We start from the raw sequence: 20,195 nt of genomic DNA on the forward strand, positions 1-20,195 counted from the left end.
GGCGGGGGGGACCAACTGCAGCCAGGCCACCACTTACAGACAGTACTGCCTGCTATAGTAACATGAACAGAGAAGGAAAAAGTCGTCAACAAACACAACAGCTAGCCAGCTTTAGCTGCTAACAGCAAACACGCTGTTTGTGTTTTTTTTTACCAAGATAAGCGTGATGATTTTATTCACACTTTGATCACAACACGCGGCGACGTATTGAGGTAAGGCGAATACATAACGGGTTGAAGAAACGTGACAAATCTCTCCACGCAAAGCCTCGGGGCAGGAAAGCCGGTGGTGGTTGGTTGGTTCAGGTTGTTGTAGCTAAAGTACCGTAGCTTAGCTTCAGCTTGCTATCTATAAGAGCTTACAGATAGTGCGTTGTTGAGTTGAGCCCAAGGCAGCTTTAGCTATAGTAGCTGGGGGTGCCATACATGCTAATGTCATGTGGGTTTTTTTTGTTATAGCTGTGCTGATCAGAGCCTTAGAAAGAGACATATTATATGGCTCTGGTGGTGATCAGCTGCTGTAGTCTCAGCTGTCTATGGGGTCCCGAGGCTATTTGAGTAGTGACTGGCTGGATGTGGTGTTAAGTTTAATGTCAACAAAGTATGATAAATGAAAATGAAATGGATGAGCAGTGTTACTTAACTGCAGTGACTAGCCTAAAATGTAGACTGTCGTAAATGTTCGGCTATTTATCGATTCTGATTGGGAAACAGTCAGAATCGATACGAGAGTTCTACATTTTAGGCTACTGCATGATCGAGTGACGTGAGTTTCTCTCTGTCTCATGGTGAAGCTAAACATACGTGCCTGACATGATGATCCAAGACCAAGATAATGTATGTTTGTTACTGTACCTAATATCTGACAGTCAGCACACAACATCTAGCCTATACAAGCGACTATTACAGGGGTACAAACAAGACCCAGCCTCTCCTGTCCAGCATGTCTGAATCTTCTGTAATGCCTTGTCATTCTTAAACTGAAATGTGATATTGAAAGAGGATGCATGCCGTGTTCGTGTATAATGAAAACCAGTATCTTTCCTTCCATTGTTCTTAAATAAACAATCCCGTCCCACAGCTCCCACCAAAGCCCACACAAAGGATGCATGACAAATAAATAACTACTGTAACTGCTCCTAAACCATCTTCATCTGGTGCAGAAATAAGACAACGTCCCAACTGATATATCGAGGGCTTTTTAATTATCCCAAGCGACAACGTAAAAAACTGCAAAAAAAATCACATTTTTTAACCACAATGAATTATTACCACATGAAATTATGAATGCCCTTGTCAGTCAGTCATGCTGTCTTTTTAAATGACCATGAATTGTCCATATATTCTCACAATGAAATGTCCGCATGTCACAAACACAAACAAATACACGATACAATGGCAATATAACTTTTACAGACACAAAACAACTGGGAACATACCGTATGCGCCTTCTGCACAGACTTTTAGCAGTTCAGTTAAGTTCTTGTTCTTTTTTATATAATTTTCTTTATCTTTTGTGGAGACTCTGACATGAAAGAGCTCTGCTCTGTTTGTTCTGCTCAAACATGCCCAAAACCCAACAGGTGATTGAAATGAGGTGATTAGCTGCGGAGGTGATTCAACCTGCCCATGAAACAGAGCACAGTAGATGGCACTATCTCACCATGCATTTACCATACAAATACCGAAATATACAGTTTGTTGCCCAAAACAAAAAATACAATTTACCATATGCATTTTCAGAAAAATAAGCAAAATAAAATATTACAGCATACCCATAACTGGGACAGCTTCAGTTACCATGTTTATCCAGGGTAACTGGACTACCGGTAAGCAGAAGCTCAAGAACTTGTTTACAGCCAGGCCCTGCTCATAGAACATTTCATGGTTGGGGTTCAATGCCTTGTCCAAGGGCACTTCAGCGGTGGTCATTTTAACGTGCCGGTCCGGGGATACGAACTATAGCGACCTTCCGATATCAAGACCTCTCCGCAAACCGTTCGGCCACCGATGCCCTAGACAGACACTAAGTCCACTAAGGGCATTAAATAAAATGTCCCTCTGCATTTTCAGATCGACCTCCCGGACCCCTGTGGCGATGAGAGAGGCGAGGGCCCACGAAGATTTTTGGACCCGGGCGTGGAATGTCCATCACGGACAGCATCAAACACTGGGGTACAGATAGCACAACCATATTGGTGAGGGGTCTCTTTGTGTTTCATGTGAGGCTGCAGCAGCAGTGTAGCTGCAACTTAACCCATTTAGACCTGAGGACGACGTCTGTGTCACCTTATATATATATATATATATATATATATATATATATATATATATAGCTTTTAAACTACTTTAAAAACCATTATTTTAAACTTTATAGCTGTTGGAAAAAATAGCTTGTAGGTCTGCTATTTGTTTTGAAAAGAATCGTGAAAATGTGGCTCAAATCTTGTGAATGTACATTCTTTCACGGTGAACCTTTTAACGCAAATATCTGCTTTAGGGAGGTCCCCGGATTGGAACAACATGTTTTCAAATGGGGCTCAGCGGCCAATTACATATAATTCTGGGGCTCCTTAGCATGAAATAGTTTGAGAACCACTAACATAGAAACATGGGGTTATTCAGAAAACTGTCAGGATTTTGAAGGCATTTGTAAAGAATCGTCCTCATGGGTTAATCGTGTTCTAAACTAGCACAAACCGACCAAAGAGTCGGTCGGGTCCACTGCATTGGATTAACTTGGATCGCTTTGATCTTGTCATGGTCTCTAAATATGCCTTTAGAGTACAACAAGGGCCTGGTAGTTAGACTCCAGCGATCACACTCCTCGACACGACAGGAAAAGGCCGGTCGTCCTAATGGAGGAAAAAATGTTGAGTGCCAAGTTGTTTGCGTGTGTGTGTGTGTGTGTGTGTGTGTGTGCGTGTGTGCGTGTGCGTGCGTGCGTGCACATGATATCAGAAGCGGGGTGTGGGCAGTTTGATGAAGTAAAAAGGTGACAGTGGACATTTCCAGAGAGATTAACCCATTTTTGTCGGGAACCCCTTTTGGTGTTTTAAACATTATGTTATAATTTATTTAGCTATTGAAAAATAGCAGATCTACAAGCTCATAGCGCGCCACCGAGTGGCGCGCTACGAGCTTGTAGGTCTGCTATTTTTTGAAAATCGTGATCATGTGGTGCAAAGCTTTGAATGTATACTCTTTCAGAGCGAACGTTTTAAACTCAAATCTTTGCTTCTGGGAGGTACGGTCCCTGAAACAACACATTTTCAGATGGGAGTCAGCGGCCAATTTCATATATTTTTGGGGTTTCCTTGACATGAAATATTGAGAACCACTGATATAGAAAACATGAGGTTTTTCAGAAAAAAAGACATTTAAAAAAAGATTTTTTTTTTAAAATTTCAACGTCGGGCCTAAATGTCTTAAAGCTTGGAGACAGAGCAGCTCCCGTAAGGTAAACAGGATCTCCTCTCGGAGGTTTGGGGTCGGGGGGGGGGGGCTTCTCAAGGCTGCCGTGGCAGACAATACCTTGGGTATTATAAACGGAAATGGCTAAGAATAGGGGAACAAGGCGGGCGAGATGGACACTGCTTTGTTTGGGCCAAACGAGCCAAAACGGAACATCTTCTCTTGGCAGATTGTCTCTCACGGCACGGCTCTGTGTGCTGTTGGACTGGGAGGGAGTGGCAGTCATGCAAGGCCAGGCGGGCATGTGGGAGAGTGTTTATCTATGAGTCAATGTGCAGGAGAAACTTAAGCAAGAACTTTGCAGAGCGCGTTTGTCCAGCCTGCGGTTTATAAATGGAGAGTGATTGTACTTTAATTCCAGATCTGTGAGTATATAGCTACGAAATACGCTCTCAAGTTTAATGTAAACCTTCCCTGTTTAAATTGTAATGCAGACTTTTCTCAAAGTATATACATTTTAGAGCTATGCCATTATGGTGCTTGTAGTCTTAGAGTTAGATGTGTTGAATGCAAGATTTTGTCCAAATTATAACCACATTAAAACTGGCGTCCCTGTTTTGGGCATGTCATTATAGTACATGCATTCTTAAAAATAGACAATAGGCATATAGGACTAGGTTATTCTTTTAATAATTTTGACTGAATGTAGCTATTTTTTCGGGTTTATGGTTACAGCTTTTCTTGTCCTTTTTTTGAATTCATGCTTTTTTTTCTCCATCCATAATTTGGCCAACTCTTTCATTCGTTGTTTGTGTGATCTTTCATTTGAATTGGTTAAACTACCCGTACTGATTGTTACTACCATTGAAGATTAATAACAGTCCATTTCCTTCCTTTATATTCAGCTATTGGTGTAGATTTGTCTTTATACACAAACATGAAATTGCAGCATTGACAATGAATGGAGAATTTACGTCATTTGTGGACGAGCAAAGCAATATTAAACCATTCTGGACGGTGAACCCCTTTTGGTGTTTTAACTAAGCATTATATGTTCTACTTTAGCTATTGAAAAATAGCAGATCTACAAGCTCGTAGCGCGACGATAATAAGAGCGCCCCTCACTTCACACGGGTGTGATTTATTTGTAAAGATAATGCACCACTCCACCCGACTAAATATTTGCCTACGGTGCAGGAATCACCAATGAGTCCAACTAATTAATTAAAGAGATTTTGATGTACACTTAGTAACAGTACATTGTATTGTTTCAAATTGAGCTTTGGGTGTGTCAGACCTTTCATCAGAGAATACACAATGACTCAAATTCTGCCCCGTTATTATGATCAGTGGCAAAGTGTGCAAAAACACCTGTACACTACATTCCCTGGTTGTAGCTCTACTTCTTGGTAATTGTAGTTTTCTGTACTGAATTTAATTTACTATTGTGACTGAGCTGAGGCATACAAATGGAAGCCATGTTTCCAATACAAAAAGGGGGATGGAAGTCAGTGAAATATAGAAAACACATAATACAATCAGGGTAGTACCACCATACTTATATATAATTTCATCAGTAAATGGGGAGACCCCCAAATCTAAAATAAAACAAGCCCAGGACCTTCTAGCTGTGAGAGGACAGCAATACAGACTGTGCCACCTGCCCCTAGAATACAGAATATAGGGAACAGTTGGCCGAATAGCCGGCTGAATATGATTACGAGTACCTTTTGTTGTAAAGCTACCTACAGGCATGTGTGCAGACTTTGCACGCCGTGCTTGAAGCCAGTAGAGAGGCCACGGTCTTTCTAAAGGTGACTCTGGACCAAATAAACCTGTTCAGACTAGTCAGTAGTCAAAGTCTACTTTATAACCAGCACAAACCAGTTGCTAGTGTGCAGTAAAGATGTTTGTCTGACTATTCTAAGTCTACTTTTGTGTCTAAAACTCTCCTACAACTATTTGCTATGCAGCTGTTCTGTGTGCATGGCATGCCGCGATGCGCACATGCACACGCGTGCACGTGGTACAGGGAAAAATAAATCACCATGACTCCACTGGTGGTGAAACTGGTTGCTTCTTTAATTTGGGCTTGTTTTCACAGACCTGGTTGGCTTGTTTCACTCACACAATCTGACAACCCTGGAGGCTTTGCATCCCGCAAGGCCACAACAAAACAAAACAAAACACGGCATTCTTTCTTCTCGCCAGATTTGCTTTGAAGTTGATTACTTGGTACAGGAGTTGAGAGTTGAGATTGAGAATAGGGATGCACCGAAAGGGAAATTATCTGCCGAAACCGATTTTTTTTTACAGCTGCTTCATTCCAAACCCACCCTCTCTCAACCATCTTCAAATTATGTATGTTATGCCAATTATTTTTGTACCCACTTTTTCTCCCTAATTTAGTCGCTATGTTATATAGGAAACAGTTGGCCGAAAATCCGAATATGAATAATATTATATTTTTTTTTTCCTACCGAAAACTGTCATGGCCGTACCTTAAAGCTACCTGATTTATGGCAAAAATAAATGGTTATGGCAAAACTTTACTTAAATAATAAATCACAATTATGGGTCCATAGAACATGTATTCAGCTCTTTTGAATGAATTAATTGCATACACTATTCAGTGATATATTTTCTGCCTATTCGGGCCGAAACGAATAGGCCGAAAATGCATTTTCAGCCGAATATTTTCTGCGGCAGAATATTCGGTGCACCACTAATTGAGAATATGGTTATCTAGTTCACACTACACCAGTAGTCTGCACTGAAACATGACGAGACTAGAGATTCACAGTAATACAGTATTTCGCCCGTCGAACATGATTAGTCTCATGTCGCACAGCTGCGTCTATATTCTCCCGGATCCTGCCGGGAGCTGCCCTATGCCGTAGAAAGCATAGCACCCCAGGCTACCTGCCGACAAGCTCACAACGTTCACAAACAGGCCGACAGCCGACCGTCTGTGCTATCTGGAGCGTAACCTTAACAGCCTCTATTCGCTTACGTATATACGTATAGCTTATATGTATAGTTTCATTATAGATATTCCACTGTTACTTTCTTAGCTTACGCATGTTTCATGATAAATGTCTTTATGTGATGTATTCCCATGCTTTTTTGTTCTTGCTTAATGTAAGTCGCTCTGGATTAAGAGCGTCTGCTAAATGCCTAAATTGTAAATTGTAAATTGTATTCGGCCGAATAAATTTGTTGGCCGAATATTCGGTTAATCATCCCTTATGTTTTATAGTTTTTCATTGCAGCAGCTTCATCAATTCTTTCCTCATAAGAGTGACATAAATGATAGGAATGGAATCCTATCCATTTTCCTTTTTCATACAAGGTGGTGAATGCATATTTCATAATAATGACATCTGATATCTACACAGTTGTGGAGTGAGATTAACCCATTCTGACCGGGCACCCATTTTGGTGTTAGCATCATGTTATGCTTTACCTATTGAAAAATAGCAGATCTACAAGCTCATATCGCGCCACCGAGTGGCGCGATACGAGCTTGTAGGTCTGCTATTTTTGAAAAATTCGAAGAACGACTGACATTTTTAGAATCTGATCTCAGGTCAGAATGGGTTCATCAGACCAGTGTGTGTCCAGTGGAAACGTCGTATGAATCTGATCTCAGGTCAGAATGGGTTAATTGGATTGGAATCAATAGTCTACAGTACCTAGTAAAGTCTCTGTGGATGCTAACGGCGCTGTCATTACAGCTGTCAGCCGTCAAATGATCCCTGTGTAACTACCTGACGGATGACCTTATATAAGCTATAATTGCATTGATTGATTGATCAGCCTTGCCTTGGAGTAGGTTACAGTGGTCTTACAAGCTTCCCCCAATTACCTCAGCCCTGAATGTCATTTTGATCATCTTGATTTATAATAATGTAGTACTTGATTGATGCTGATCAGTGGTGGAAAGTAACCAAGTACATTTACTCAAGTACTAAAAGTAAATACAATTTAACTATTGCCTTACTGTAAATTTTTACTAGAGGTAACCGGTATCAAAACAATTTAAACAATCTAAAAACAATTAAAACACAGTGACAACTCATGTAACTCGTGATTGGGAGGGAAAGAGGTCTTTAACTCGGGTAACTCACGAATGGGGGTCAAAGTGTTAACCCATTTAGGCCTTTAAAAAATGCCTCAATATTTCATGTCAAGGACCCCAAAAATGATATGTAATCGGCCGTCGACCTCCATCTGAATATATGTTGTTCCAGGGACATCCCCCCCAGAAGCAAAGATTTGAGTTAAAAACGTTTGCTCTGAAAGAATATATATTAACAGATTTGCACCACATCTTCTCGACTTTTGAAAAATAGCAGACCTTAGTGGCGCGCTATGAGCTTGTAGATCTGCTATTTTTCAAAAGCGAAATTATAGCATAACGCTTAAAACACCAAAAGGGGTTCCCGCCCAGAATGGGTTAAGTGAAGGCATTTAGTACCTTCCCCTACTAATACTCATGTACTCCTGTGTCCTCCCTGCAGGTAAACCATGATCCCCATCACTGAGCTGCGGTACTTTGTGGACACGCAGCCGGCGTACCGCATCCTGAAGCCATGGTGGGACGTGTTCACCGACTACATCTCCATCGTCATGCTCATGATCTCTGTGTTCGGCGGCACGCTGCAGGTCAGTCTGGTGTTGATGATTCTAGTCGACTAAAACTATGAATAAAACTATGACGAGAAATGTTCGTCGAGTACCTTCTTTCCACAGACGAGAAATGACATAAACTAAGCTATGGTGACTAAAACTATAAGCTACGGTATGATGACTAAAACTAAGGCTGAATATATTGACAATTTCGTCAACACTAAATGCTAGGGAGGGACTAGTGGAGAATAGTTCCAGAACTATTAAACACAAGTCATGTTATGCTTGGTTGCATGCTGAAAAGAATAGCCGATCTACAAGCTCATAACGCGTCTATTTTCAGAGTGCAACCAAGTCTAACATCAGCCATTTACGACGCCATCAAGGCCCACCAAAATACATTTTAGTCTAAAACACTAAAACATTTCAGGTGATGTAAAATGTGACTAAAACTATTAGCACTATGTTGTGCTTTAGCTATTGAAAAACAGCAGATCTACAGCAGATTTTCAAAAATAGCAGACCTACAAGCTCATAGCGCGCCACCGAGTGGCGCGCTATGAGCTTGTAGGTCTGCTATTTTTGAAAATGACTGAAACGACTGACTTTTTAAGAAAACTGTCAGGATGTAGAAGACATCTTTAGAATAAAATGGGTTAATTCTTTTTTCCCCTGCAGGTCACCCAGGACAAGATGATCTGCCTGCCCTGTAAGTGGGTCGTGAACCAGACCTGCCGGCGGTTCTTCAACGCCACGGCGGGCGGCGCCAACGCCCTGAACCTGGACCCGCCGCGGGGCATCCAGTACGACCTGGACCGCCACCAGTACAACTACGTGGACGCCGTGTGCTACGAGAACCGCCTCCACTGGTTCGCCAAGTACTTCCCTTACCTCGTCCTCCTCCACACGCTCATCTTCCTGGCCTGCTCCAACTTCTGGTTCAAGTTCCCGCGGACCTCCTCCAAGCTGGAGCACTTTGTGTCCATCCTGCTCAAGTGCTTCGACTCGCCCTGGACCACGCGGGCGCTGTCGGAGACGGTGGTGGAGGAGAGTGACCCCATCAAGCCCCTGGTGAAGATGAACGGCTCCACCGCGTCCACGGACCACAAGGAGTCGGTGGTCAGCGAGGACGTGGAGGCCAGCGTGCCCATGCTCCAGAGGACCAAGTCCCGCCTGGAGCAGGGCATCGTGGACCGCACGGAGACCGGCGTGCTGGACAAGAAGGAGGGCGAGCAGGCCAAGGCGCTGTTCGAGAAGGTTAGTTAGTTAGTCATCATTTACAGTACAGTATAGGCATGTAACGATATATCGTATATCGCGATATATCGATATTATATCCCGACAATATGTATCGATGTATTTAAAAAAATGAAATGTTCGATTTTCAAAACAAACAAAAAAAACATATTTTTTCTTTTTTTAGGGGGGGGCCTAGTGTGTGATAAGAAATGTCAGCTGTAAATCATATTCCATCATATTCACATGATTTTGGAGAGAAATGAGACAGTAGAGCTGTATATGTGACTGTGCCCAGGTGATGGTCGTTATTGATGCTCATTAATACATCGAGGAAGGCAATTATCTTTGCAATGTAGTTAAATAAGAATTGTGAAAAAAGCTTTTGGGGGGGGGGGGGGAGATAAATCATAAAAATAAAAAAATTGGTCATTTGTCTGGAAAATCATTGTGTTGAAAATATCGTGAAAAATCGTATCGTGAACCTCATATCGTGATACGTATCGTATCGTGAGTTGAGTGTAACGTTACATGCCTAGTACAGTACATTTCAGAATGAGGGTTTACAGAATTACAGTTTGACTGAAAAGGTTTGGGCTTTTTAATGATTCAAATACTCAAAAAAAGGAACAGAAAAAAACAACAACAGGAACAATAGGAATGGGGAAAACTGATTCTCTGTAGAGTTGTGCTTCTTAAATACCAATGATGAACAGAAAATACATATTTAGCTTATAATTATGCGTTATACTAGTTACGTTACGCCCACATAGATTTAGCATTTTTTTTAAAGCGTGCTTTTATATTTGAAGTGGTTGCTTCAAATATAGTGTATATTTTTATTCTCGTTTACTTTTTACTGCATATGTGTTTATGTATATTAATGTTTCAAGTGGTTACTTCAAATAATTAATTTTATTAACCCATTCTGAACGGGAACCCATTTTGGTGTTAGCATCATGTTATGCTTTAGCTATTGAAAAATAGCAGATCTACAAGCTCGTAGCTTGTAGGTCTAGCTATTTTTGAAAAATCGAAGAGCGACTGACATAGAAGACATTTTTTAGAATCTGATCTCAGGTCAGAATGGAAAACTGTCAGGATGTATAGAAGACGTTTTTAGAATCTGATCTCAGTTCAGAGATCAGGTTAATATATAATTTTTATTTATTAATTTAAGGTTAAGAAGTTCCGCATCCACGTGGAGGAGGGAGACATCGTCTACAACCTGTACATCCGGCAGACCATCATCAAGGTCATCAAGTTCATCCTGATCATCTGCTACACGGGCTACTACGTGCACAACATCCAGTTCTCGGTGGACTGCCGCGTGGACATCGAGAGCCTGACGGGCTACTCCATGTACCGCTGTGCCCACCCGCTCGCCACGCTGTTCAAGATCCTGGCCTGCTTCTACATCAGCCTGGTCATGGTGTACGGCCTCATCTGCATGTACACGCTCTGCTGGATGCTGCGGCGCTCGCTCAAGAAGTACTCCTTCGAGTCCATCCGCGAGGAGAGCAGCTACAGGTGCTTGCTGCTTTACACTGGCTTCCAATTGACTTATTAATCACTTTTAACCCATTCTGACCGGGCACCCATTTTGGTGTTGGCATCATGTTATGCTTTAGCTATTGAAAAATAGCAGATCTACAAGCTCGTAGCGCGCCACCGAGTGGCGCGCTACGAGCTTGTAGGTCTGCTATTTTAGAAAAATCGAAGAGCGACTGACATTTTTAGAATCTGATCTCAGGTCAGAATGGGTTAATCAGACCAGTGTGTGTCCTAGTGGAAACCTCGTATGAATCTGATCTCAGGTCAGAATGGGTTAATCAGACCAGTGTGTGTCCTAGTGGAAACCTCGTATGAATCTGATCTCAGGTCAGAATGGGTTAAAGCCCTCCATGGGCTGTGTCCCATGTACAGTACATAACTGAACTATTATTCCCCATATCAAATGTGAGAACACTGAGGTCTTCAAGTAAAGACCTGCTCAAAGTTCCCAATATGAGACTGAGAACAAAAAGGCGATAGAGCTTTTTGAAGTTGTAGCCCCTTCCCTATGGAATGAATCTGTCGAGGCGTTCAAAAAGCTGCTAAAAACCCCTTTGTTTCAAAAGCACTTTTGTCTGTAATATTGTCTATATGGTTCTGTAGGTTTATATTTATATATATATATAGCCGAAGTCTGACGTCACTTCCAGTAGAGGGCGTCAGTCCCCAGGTTCATGTATTTGTTTAGTTGCATTGAAATCCCCATTGAGGCGATTTTAGATCGCCTCATATAACAACTGTGTTTGAAAAATAAACATGTCACCCCGGCCGCTTCACTCATATGGATATGAAGAATCAACTGACTGAGAGAAAACGCTAATGTTACTGCTGCTGAATTAGTTACATTTTCGCTAGAAGCAGACTGTATCATATAATATGAGTGACTGACTGTTGCAAACGATACAGAGACACCTCCCCGACAATAACGCCGAGACAGCTTGTTTATTTTTGGACCACAACGCTTATAGTAGACGATATTAAGATCACCCCATGTTATTCTCCATAGAGAAATTACTTCCGCGAACCAGGAGGGGAATCGTCGGGATGAGCCAGTTACGTCAGGACTTCGGTGCTCTATTGTACAGCACCTTGTGACATTTGTTTTGAAAGGCGCTTTATAAATAAAATGTACCTTCAGCATCATCTTATGCTTTAGCTATTGAAAAATAGCAGACCTACAAGCTCATAGCGCGCCACCGAGTGGCGCGCTACGAGCTTGTAGGTCTGCTATTTTTGAAAAAATCGAAGAACGACTGACATTTTTAGAATCTGATCTCAGGTCAGAATGGGTTAATCAGACCAGTGTGTGTCCAGTGGAAACCTCGTATGAATCTGATCTCAGGTCAGAATGGGTTAATAAAATGTACCTTACCTTTACCCACAGCGACATCCCCGACGTGAAGAACGACTTCGCCTTCATGCTGCACATGATCGACCAGTACGACCCGCTGTACTCCAAGCGCTTCGCCGTCTTCCTGTCGGAGGTGAGCGAGAACAAGCTCCGGCAGCTCAACCTGAACAACGAGTGGACGCTGGACAAGCTCCGCCAGCGCATCACCAAGAACTCCCAGGAGAAGCTGGAGCTGCACCTCTTCATGCTGTCGGGCATCCCTGACACCGTGTTCGACCTGATGGAGCTGGAGGTTGGTGGTAGCATAGGTTACAGATAACAAACTCTCATTGCATTTAGGTAAAACAGATTCCATCCTTTTTGGGTCCAACCATTCCCTTAATAGGTTAATTGTAAAGGTTTTTAAGGTCAGTATTGATGACATAGTAATAGCTAACAAAGAAGAGGTTACATATCTGGGCTGTATCCTGGACAATAAACTGACGGGTGAAGGCATGGCGACAAGAGCGATCAAAAAAGTAAATCAGAGAACAAGATTCTTGGGCAGAATCTCCACATTTTGTTAACAAGACGGCTCTCAGGACACTAGCTGGGGCTCTCATTCGGCCCTTATTTGACTATGCATGCACCTCCTGGTACTCCAACATCTCAATGTCACAAAAACATAAGCTCCAGACCTCCCAAAACAAACTAATCAGACTGTTACTAGGATTAGGGCCCATGACCCACCTCTGTGCAACACAATTTGATAGCATTATAGGTTGACTCAGTGTTGAGGACAGAGTCAAACAACTGAAAATGGGACTAACATTCAAGATTGTAAATGCAGCTCTGCCGTCCATGCCCACAGTGCCCCACATTTACTTGACTGATTACCTCAAAAAGGTGAGCAACTCCCACAGCCACAATACTAGAGGGAGTGTAAATAATGATCTTCAGAACAAATATGGGTAAATTCACATTTCACAGCACTGCCACTCAAGTGTGGAATGCCCTGCCCCCCTTCCCTCAAAACTAGCAGATCACTGGTTTCCTTTAAAAAAGTGTCTGAAAACTCACCCGCCACTGTCATCAGGTCAAAGGGAGAGAAGGTGATTGGCTCCCTTTTTTATGTTTTATTAATGTATTTATATTCCAACCTGTACATATAGATCTAGTGTGTTTTGAGAAACGTATTGTTTGTTGTCACTGTTGTCATTGTGAATGAATGAATGCATGGGACCTGAATGGAAACAAGACCGCAAGGTCTTTCTTCGGTGGCCCAGTGTTGTTTTCGTCGACTAAAACTAAGACGAAAAATGTTCGTCGACTACCTTTTTCCACTGAAGAAAACTAAATGTAAACTAAATGAAAACTGTGCTATGATGACTAAAACTATAAGACTAACTATACTGACTATACGTCAACAAATAAAAACTAGACTAAATGTTAGGGAGGGGACTATAGTGGACAAGAGATCCAGTATAAGTCATTTTACACTTGGTTGCATGCTGAAAATAGCTGATCTACAAGTTCACAACGCGTCGCGCTGCGACGCGTTGTGAGCTTGTAGATCGGCTATTTTCAGCAAGTGTAAAAACAGTACTTACGACGGCATCAATGCCCACCAAAATACATTTTAGTCGACTAAATCAACTGTAGATTTAGTCGACTAAAATCTCATGACATTCACTCGACTAAAACTAGACTAACACCAACACATTCCAGGTGACTAAAATGTGACTAAAACTAAATGAAAACTATTCAAAAGACTATGACTAAAACTTAAAATCTAAATTTGCTGCCAAAAAACAACACTGTTCGGTGCCGTCCTTTAGGACTAATGCTGTGCTTGACTGTACACCCTGTACTGTAATTTGCATCTAATTGTCTAATAAAATGATCAATCAATTATCAAAAGGTCCTGAAGCTGGAGCTGATCCCTGACGTCACCATCCCGCCCATCATCGCCCAGCTGGTGACCCTGAGGGAGATGTGGCTCTACCACACGCCCGCCAAGATCGAGGCGCCCGCCCTCGCCTTCCTGCGGGAGAACCTCAAGTCGCTGCACATCAAGTTCACGGACATCAAGGAGATCCCGCTGTGGATCTACAGGTACACAAACCAATATAAAGATGGTCTATCTTATATAAAGGTCACAAAATATTAGGATAGAGTGTGTCTAGTGCGTGATTTGAAAGAAATTGAAAATGAAATTATTTTTTTAGTTTTACTGCCCATTATGTGAAGAATGAAGACATTTTGTAAAATCTGTGCTAACCTTTTCTGGTTAGAGGACTATGAAAAACTGGTATTTTTGCTTTAGCAGACTTTTTATGCAAAGCGTGGGAAAAAAGTCAGAATGTTTTGTTTTTTGTAAAAAATAAATAAAAAAAAACATCAAAACAAACCTGTTTCTTGTACACAATGCAATATTGAAGCAATGATATGGTGTGTCCTGTAAGCCCATGTGGGCTGCTGGGCGCCTTTGGTGCATGACACAAACATAAAGAATCTATCTATCCATCCATCTGCAGCCTGAAGAACCTGAGCGAGCTCCACCTGACGGGGAACCTGAGTGCCGAGAACAACCGCTACATCGTCATCGACGGCCTGCGCGAGCTCAAGCGCCTCAAGGTGCTCCGGCTGAAGAGCAACCTCACCAAGCTGCCCCAGGTGGTGACGGACGTGGGCATGCACCTCCAGAAGCTCTCCGTCAACAACGAGGGCACCAAGCTGATGGTGCTCAACAGCCTGAAGAAGATGGCCAACCTCACGGAGCTGGAGCTCATCCGCTGCGACCTGGAGCGCATCCCCCACTCCATCTTCAGGTCAGCAGACGACAGTCGACTCCTAAATGTCAAGTCATTTTACACTTGGTTGCATGCTGAAAATAGCAGATCTACAAGCTCACAATGCGTCGCGCTGCGACACGTTGTGAGCTTGTAGATCGGCTATTTTCAGCAAGTGTAAAAACAGTGCTTACGACGGCATCAATGCCCCACCAAAATACATTTTAGTCGACTAAATCAACTGTAGATTTAGTCGACTAAAATCTCAAGAATGACAAGGAAGAGGCTCAGGGGCGACCGAGCCTTTGCTGTCGCAGCCCCCAAAATACTCTCAAGCCTTCCAGTCCCCCTAATTTTACTCTTTACACTTTATATAGGATACGTTCTCCGTACTGCCTTTTAACTGCTCTCTCTCTCTTTTTTCTTCTATTTTTTTATTATTTTATTTTATTGTTTCACTGATGTATTGTATTGCACTGTATTGTATTGTTTTCTTTGACCTGTGAAGCACTTTGGTACGATGAGAGTCGTTTTTTAAATGTGCTGTACAAATAAAAATTGATTTGGATTTGATTTGATCTTTTCAGCCTGCACAACCTGCAGGAGATCGACCTGAAGGACAACAACCTGAAGACCATCGAGGAGATCATCAGCTTCCAGCACCTGCACCGCCTCGTCTGCCTGAAGCTGTGGTACAACCAGATCGCCTACATCCCCATCCAGGTGGGCACGCTCACCAACATGGAGCGGCTCTACCTGAACCGCAACAAGATCGCCAAGATCCCCAGCCAGCTGTTCTACTGCCGCAAGCTGCGCTTCCTGGACCTGAGTCACAACAACCTCACCTACATCCCCGCCGACATCGGCTGCCTGCAGAACCTGCAGTACCTGGCCGTGACGGCCAACAGGGTGAGTGCTTTTACATTTATACCTATAACCTGTAGTACCTGGCCGTGACGGCCAATAGGGTGAGTGACCCAACAGGGTGAGGGATTTAACATTTATACCTAGAACCTTTATACCTGGCCGTGACGGCCAATAGGGTGAGTGTTTTTTAACCTGCAGTACCTGGCCGTGACGGCCAACAGGGTGAGTGTTTTTTAACCTGTAGTACCTGGCTGTGACGGCCAACAGGGTGAGTGCTTTAACATTTAACCTGTAGTACCTGGCTGTGACGGCCAACAGGGTGAGTGCTTTAACATTTAACCTGTAGTACCTGGCTGTGACGGCCAACAGGGTGAGTGCTTTAACATTTAACCTGTAGTACCTGACCGTGACGGCCAACAGGGTGAGTGCTTTAACATTTAACCTGCAGTACCTGGCCGTCATGGCCAACAGGGTGAGTGCTTTAACATTTAAATGTTTTATTTTGATTCGGATCTTTTGTCCAGAGCACCTTATCGAGAGATGATGACGAGGCATATTCAATGTGGAAAGGAGAGACACCCGCCACACCGCCACTTGCTGCTTGGTTCAGAGCATTTATTTAAGAATATAAGAAGCAACGTTTCCGTCTTGCCTGAGGAAGGTATTCTCAAATAAATGCTCTGAACCCAGCAAGTGGCGGTGTGTACGGGTGTCTCTCCTTTCCACATTGTATACGTCCAGAGCACCTTGAAATGTAAGAGCCATCGTAAGCGGGAATGATAGGATAGTCTAGTTTAGTTAATAATTGTGATATCAGAATCTGTTGGTTGAAGGAAAGCACGGCGTATGTATACGCTATTTCTTTACCATATTTCTAATTAATTATTCAGTATTCAGGAAGACATCTTAATTTGTGTGCCGCAATAATAAGGATCTAATAATCTGTCCTTCCCACACACACACACACACACAGATCGAGACCCTGCCCAACGAGCTGTTCCAGTGCAGGAAGCTGTGCACTCTGAACCTGGGCAACAACTGCCTGCAGTCGCTGCCGTCGCGCTTCGGGGAGCTGACGGGGCTGACCCAGCTGGAGATCCGGGGGAACCGGCTGGAGTGCCTCCCCGTGGAGCTGGGCGAGTGCCGCCAGCTGAAGAGGACGGGCCTGGTGGTGGAGGAGGACCTCTTCAACACGCTGCCCACGGAGGTCAAGGAGCAGCTGTGGAAGCTCGACAAGGAGCAGACCTAAAGAAATAATGCATTATGGTTTGCTTTTTCTGTCTGACCTTTCTTTCCCCACCTCCTCCCGACCCTCACACACACAAAGACTCGCCATGGTGTCGACAGGGGACTCGGACCCTCCACCTCCCGACCCTCACACACACAAAGACTCGCCATGGTGTCGACAGGGGACTCGGACCCTCCACCTCCCGACCCACACACACAAAGACTCGCCCCGGTGTCGACAGGGGACTCGGACCCTCCAACTCCCGACCCACACACACACACACAAAGACTCGCCATGGTGTCGACAGGGGACTATCGGACCCTCCGGACAATCCCCAGACGGGGTCCCTTTAAGTTGAGGTCAGAGGGCCCTGTGCGACGCACAGCCAGTGTTCGTTCGTTCTCAAATCGGATTGAAGCCTAATATAATCACTCGACCATAACAACACATGTTCACCTTTCTATTAGGTTGTTCTGGTATTTTATTTTCCCCTTCTACCTTTTTAATGAAATGCTACACAGCAATTTTACTGAATAGGTTTTCTAAGGAGAGAAAAAAAACTTAACAAACGTTGGGCTTTGAACGAGGCGAGTCAGTGGCAGGCAGCGTTAGTTGTTTCAAGTGATATTTAGAAACCCTTTTGTCCTCCAGACAGAGGCTTGTGTTGGGTGTAATAATCGCCATGATGGACACAAGTATCGCTAACCGACAGGGTAATATATAGTAACCTATATGGTCCTGTTCATATACAGTACATGCCTGCTTTCATTTCACAGAACATTGTCAGATATTACCCTTCATCTGAAGTGTATGGAATAGCAATTACAAGCTTGCCACACCTCTTTTTGTTTGTGCCATAAGAGCCGCCATCTTCAAGTTGCAAGTTTGGAAGATGTAAATCCTCCATGAGTCTCTTTGTGTCTGTCCTAGTAGCATGACGTAGTCACAGAGGGTGACTAAGGACAGAGCATCGAAAAGGCTCTTAATCCAAGTCCACAATTTCGTGCAATTTTCACTATACTAATTAGTTGCACTTTCACATTTCAAGCCACAACGTTACCTAAAGAAAACACTATCCAGCCAATGTTGATGCATGTTTTATCTGGAGTGAACATGCACTGTTGTTGCTCTCAGTTGAACAAAGTGCAATGCAATAAGCCTCCTATAGGTGGGGCCGATGTTAGAAACGATGTAAAGGAAACCGTTCCAGCTTCTGCTTGTATTTATGAACACCAGAACATTCCACTTATTAAGAAAATAGCTGAAGTCCAGATGAAACGGCATTTTAATCTAACTTCCATATTTATTTCTGAAACACATACAACTACAGGATAGACAAGAGAGACATAACACTGAGGGATTTGATTTGAACAGTGGTAAAATAAATGGTGTCATAACAAGAATTTGGGCACGGTCACATTGCAATTGGCCACTTTGCTCTTGGTTGAGGCCCACATGCCAACGCGTTGAGCTTGTAGATCAGCCATTTATTAGGTTTGTAAATGTATGATTTTTTTTGTTTAATCAATTAAGACTATAGGACCCCTAATTTGCTTTGCCACCGGAATCAAATTATTATTTTATTTAACCCTTCGCTCACACAGTGGCATGTCGTGATATTATTTGGTGAGAATGGTTAGTTTAAGCCTAGTAACTAAGTCTGATTTCGTTTTCATGATTTTAACTTTATTATTTTTATTTTTATTTTTTTTACATTTTGTGTGGCATATATATTTTGAAATAGGTGATTTTAATGTGATTTCATTTCATCTTGACTTTAATTCCAACATACTTGATCACAGGCAATGAAAGGCAGGCTTGTGAGTTCACGGCTCTATTGTTGAACAAAGGCCAGTGGTGGACACCGTACTCGACCCCCAGTACTTCATTCAAACTTTAGTCAAATATCACTCCACTACAAGTGAAAGTTGCTCTGTCAAACTTGTAGAGTAGTATTTGAATACTAAAGCATTCAAAAGTATGAATTACACAGTACATTTTTCTTGTATATCAATGTATTGCTGTATTAAAATTGAGCCATTTCCCCCAAAATGCCAAAGATTTTCCAGAAATTGCAAAAAATATATATATATATCTAATATAATAGTGAAAATAACAGATGTACAAGCCCACAACATGATGCGTTGTGAGCTTGTAGATCTGCTATTGTCACTATATTTGAAATGGGACTTCAAATAATGGGGCATTCATATTTGTTTTTCCCTTTTTTTTTCTTTGAAGTGTGATGGAGTGAAAGTCATAGGTACTGAAAAATACAGTATTCAGGTAAATGTTACTTTACTTTACTGTCCACCACTGTTATAAGAAGCCATAGCTTGTAGGTAAACCTTGTAAAGAACGTATACACACTGTTATGTCAATTTTGCCTTAACTTCAAACTCACAACTTTTGTTGTTGACTTATTTTTGTCATGTTTTAGAATGATGTTCTAATCCTAGTGTCACGTTCACTTGACCATGCCAGTATTAACCCATTCAGGACAGGAACCCCTCTTGGCGTTTTGACTTTAGCAGATCTACAAGCTCTGCCATTTTTCAAAATACGTGAAAATGTGTCGCAAATCTTTGAATATATATATTCTTTCAGAGCGAACATTTTTAACTCAAATCTTTACTTCTGGGGGGGGGGGGGGGTCCCTGCTGGAACAACATTTCAGATGGGGGGGGGGGGGGGGTCTGCAGTCAAATTCAGATCATTCTGGGGGTCCTTGACATGAAAAAGGTTGAGCAACCACTGACAGAAATATATTTATCAGAAAACTGTCATGATTTAGAAGGCATTTTGTAGAATCATCCTCAGGTCTAAAATGCGTTAAATGCCTTTACTCTTTGATCTGTCGGAGGCTGTCGGCCTGTCCAATATTTACCGTACATTAGTGGTGATGACCACATTCTGTACACCTCAGCCTTGAGTGGTTCTCAATATTCGATTTTTTTTTCGAGATTGTGGCATTAAAATAAATCGTGATTTGAGTGAATCGATTTCTTTTGCCCACCACTAGTATAGTTTTCAAACTTTTTCATGTCAAAGGACGCCCAGAATCCTTTGGTATTTGGCTGCGGACCCTCTTCACACTGAGAACCAATGCACTGCAGAGTCACCAGTAAAAACTCAGTATTAAT

General features: G+C 42.6%; 1 protein-coding gene across 2 annotated transcripts; it reads left to right on the forward strand.

Moving 5' to 3' along the window:
- Positions 1-62: 62 nt before the first annotated feature.
- On the forward strand, positions 63-19,675 carry lrrc8ab (leucine rich repeat containing 8 VRAC subunit Ab). 2 transcript variants are annotated; one of them, XM_080756692.1, is made up of 10 exons: positions 63-212; positions 2,073-2,197; positions 7,937-8,081; positions 8,724-9,302; positions 10,462-10,811; positions 12,220-12,478; positions 14,087-14,280; positions 14,703-14,996; positions 15,545-15,866; positions 16,798-19,675. In XM_080756692.1, exons 3-10 carry the CDS (start codon positions 7,944-7,946, stop codon positions 17,071-17,073), a joined length of 2,412 nt encoding a protein of 803 aa, XP_080612818.1. In that variant the 5' UTR covers positions 63-212; positions 2,073-2,197; positions 7,937-7,943; the 3' UTR covers positions 17,074-19,675. The 2 variants fall into 2 exon arrangements, with proteins under 2 accessions (XP_080612818.1, XP_080612819.1); XM_080756693.1 differs by having other exon boundaries at positions 2,073-2,174.
- The last annotated feature ends 520 nt before the right edge of the window (positions 19,676-20,195 follow it).

Source organism: Protomyctophum bolini, assembly GCF_963924005.1.
Source record: "Protomyctophum bolini genome assembly, chromosome: 22".
NCBI classification, from domain to species: domain Eukaryota; kingdom Metazoa; phylum Chordata; class Actinopteri; order Myctophiformes; family Myctophidae; genus Protomyctophum; species Protomyctophum bolini.

Bases quoted from the DNA above. Each gene is read 5' to 3' on its own strand.
- lrrc8ab (XM_080756692.1), top strand. From the start codon at position 7,944: ATGATCCCCATCACTGAGCTGCGGTACTTTGTGGACACGCAGCCGGCG. The intron at 8,082-8,723 runs GTCAGTCTGGTG...TTTCCCCTGCAG, and splicing joins TGTTCGGCGGCACGCTGCAG to GTCACCCAGGACAAGATGAT. The intron at 10,812-12,219 runs GTGCTTGCTGCT...CTTTACCCACAG, and splicing joins CGCGAGGAGAGCAGCTACAG to CGACATCCCCGACGTGAAGA.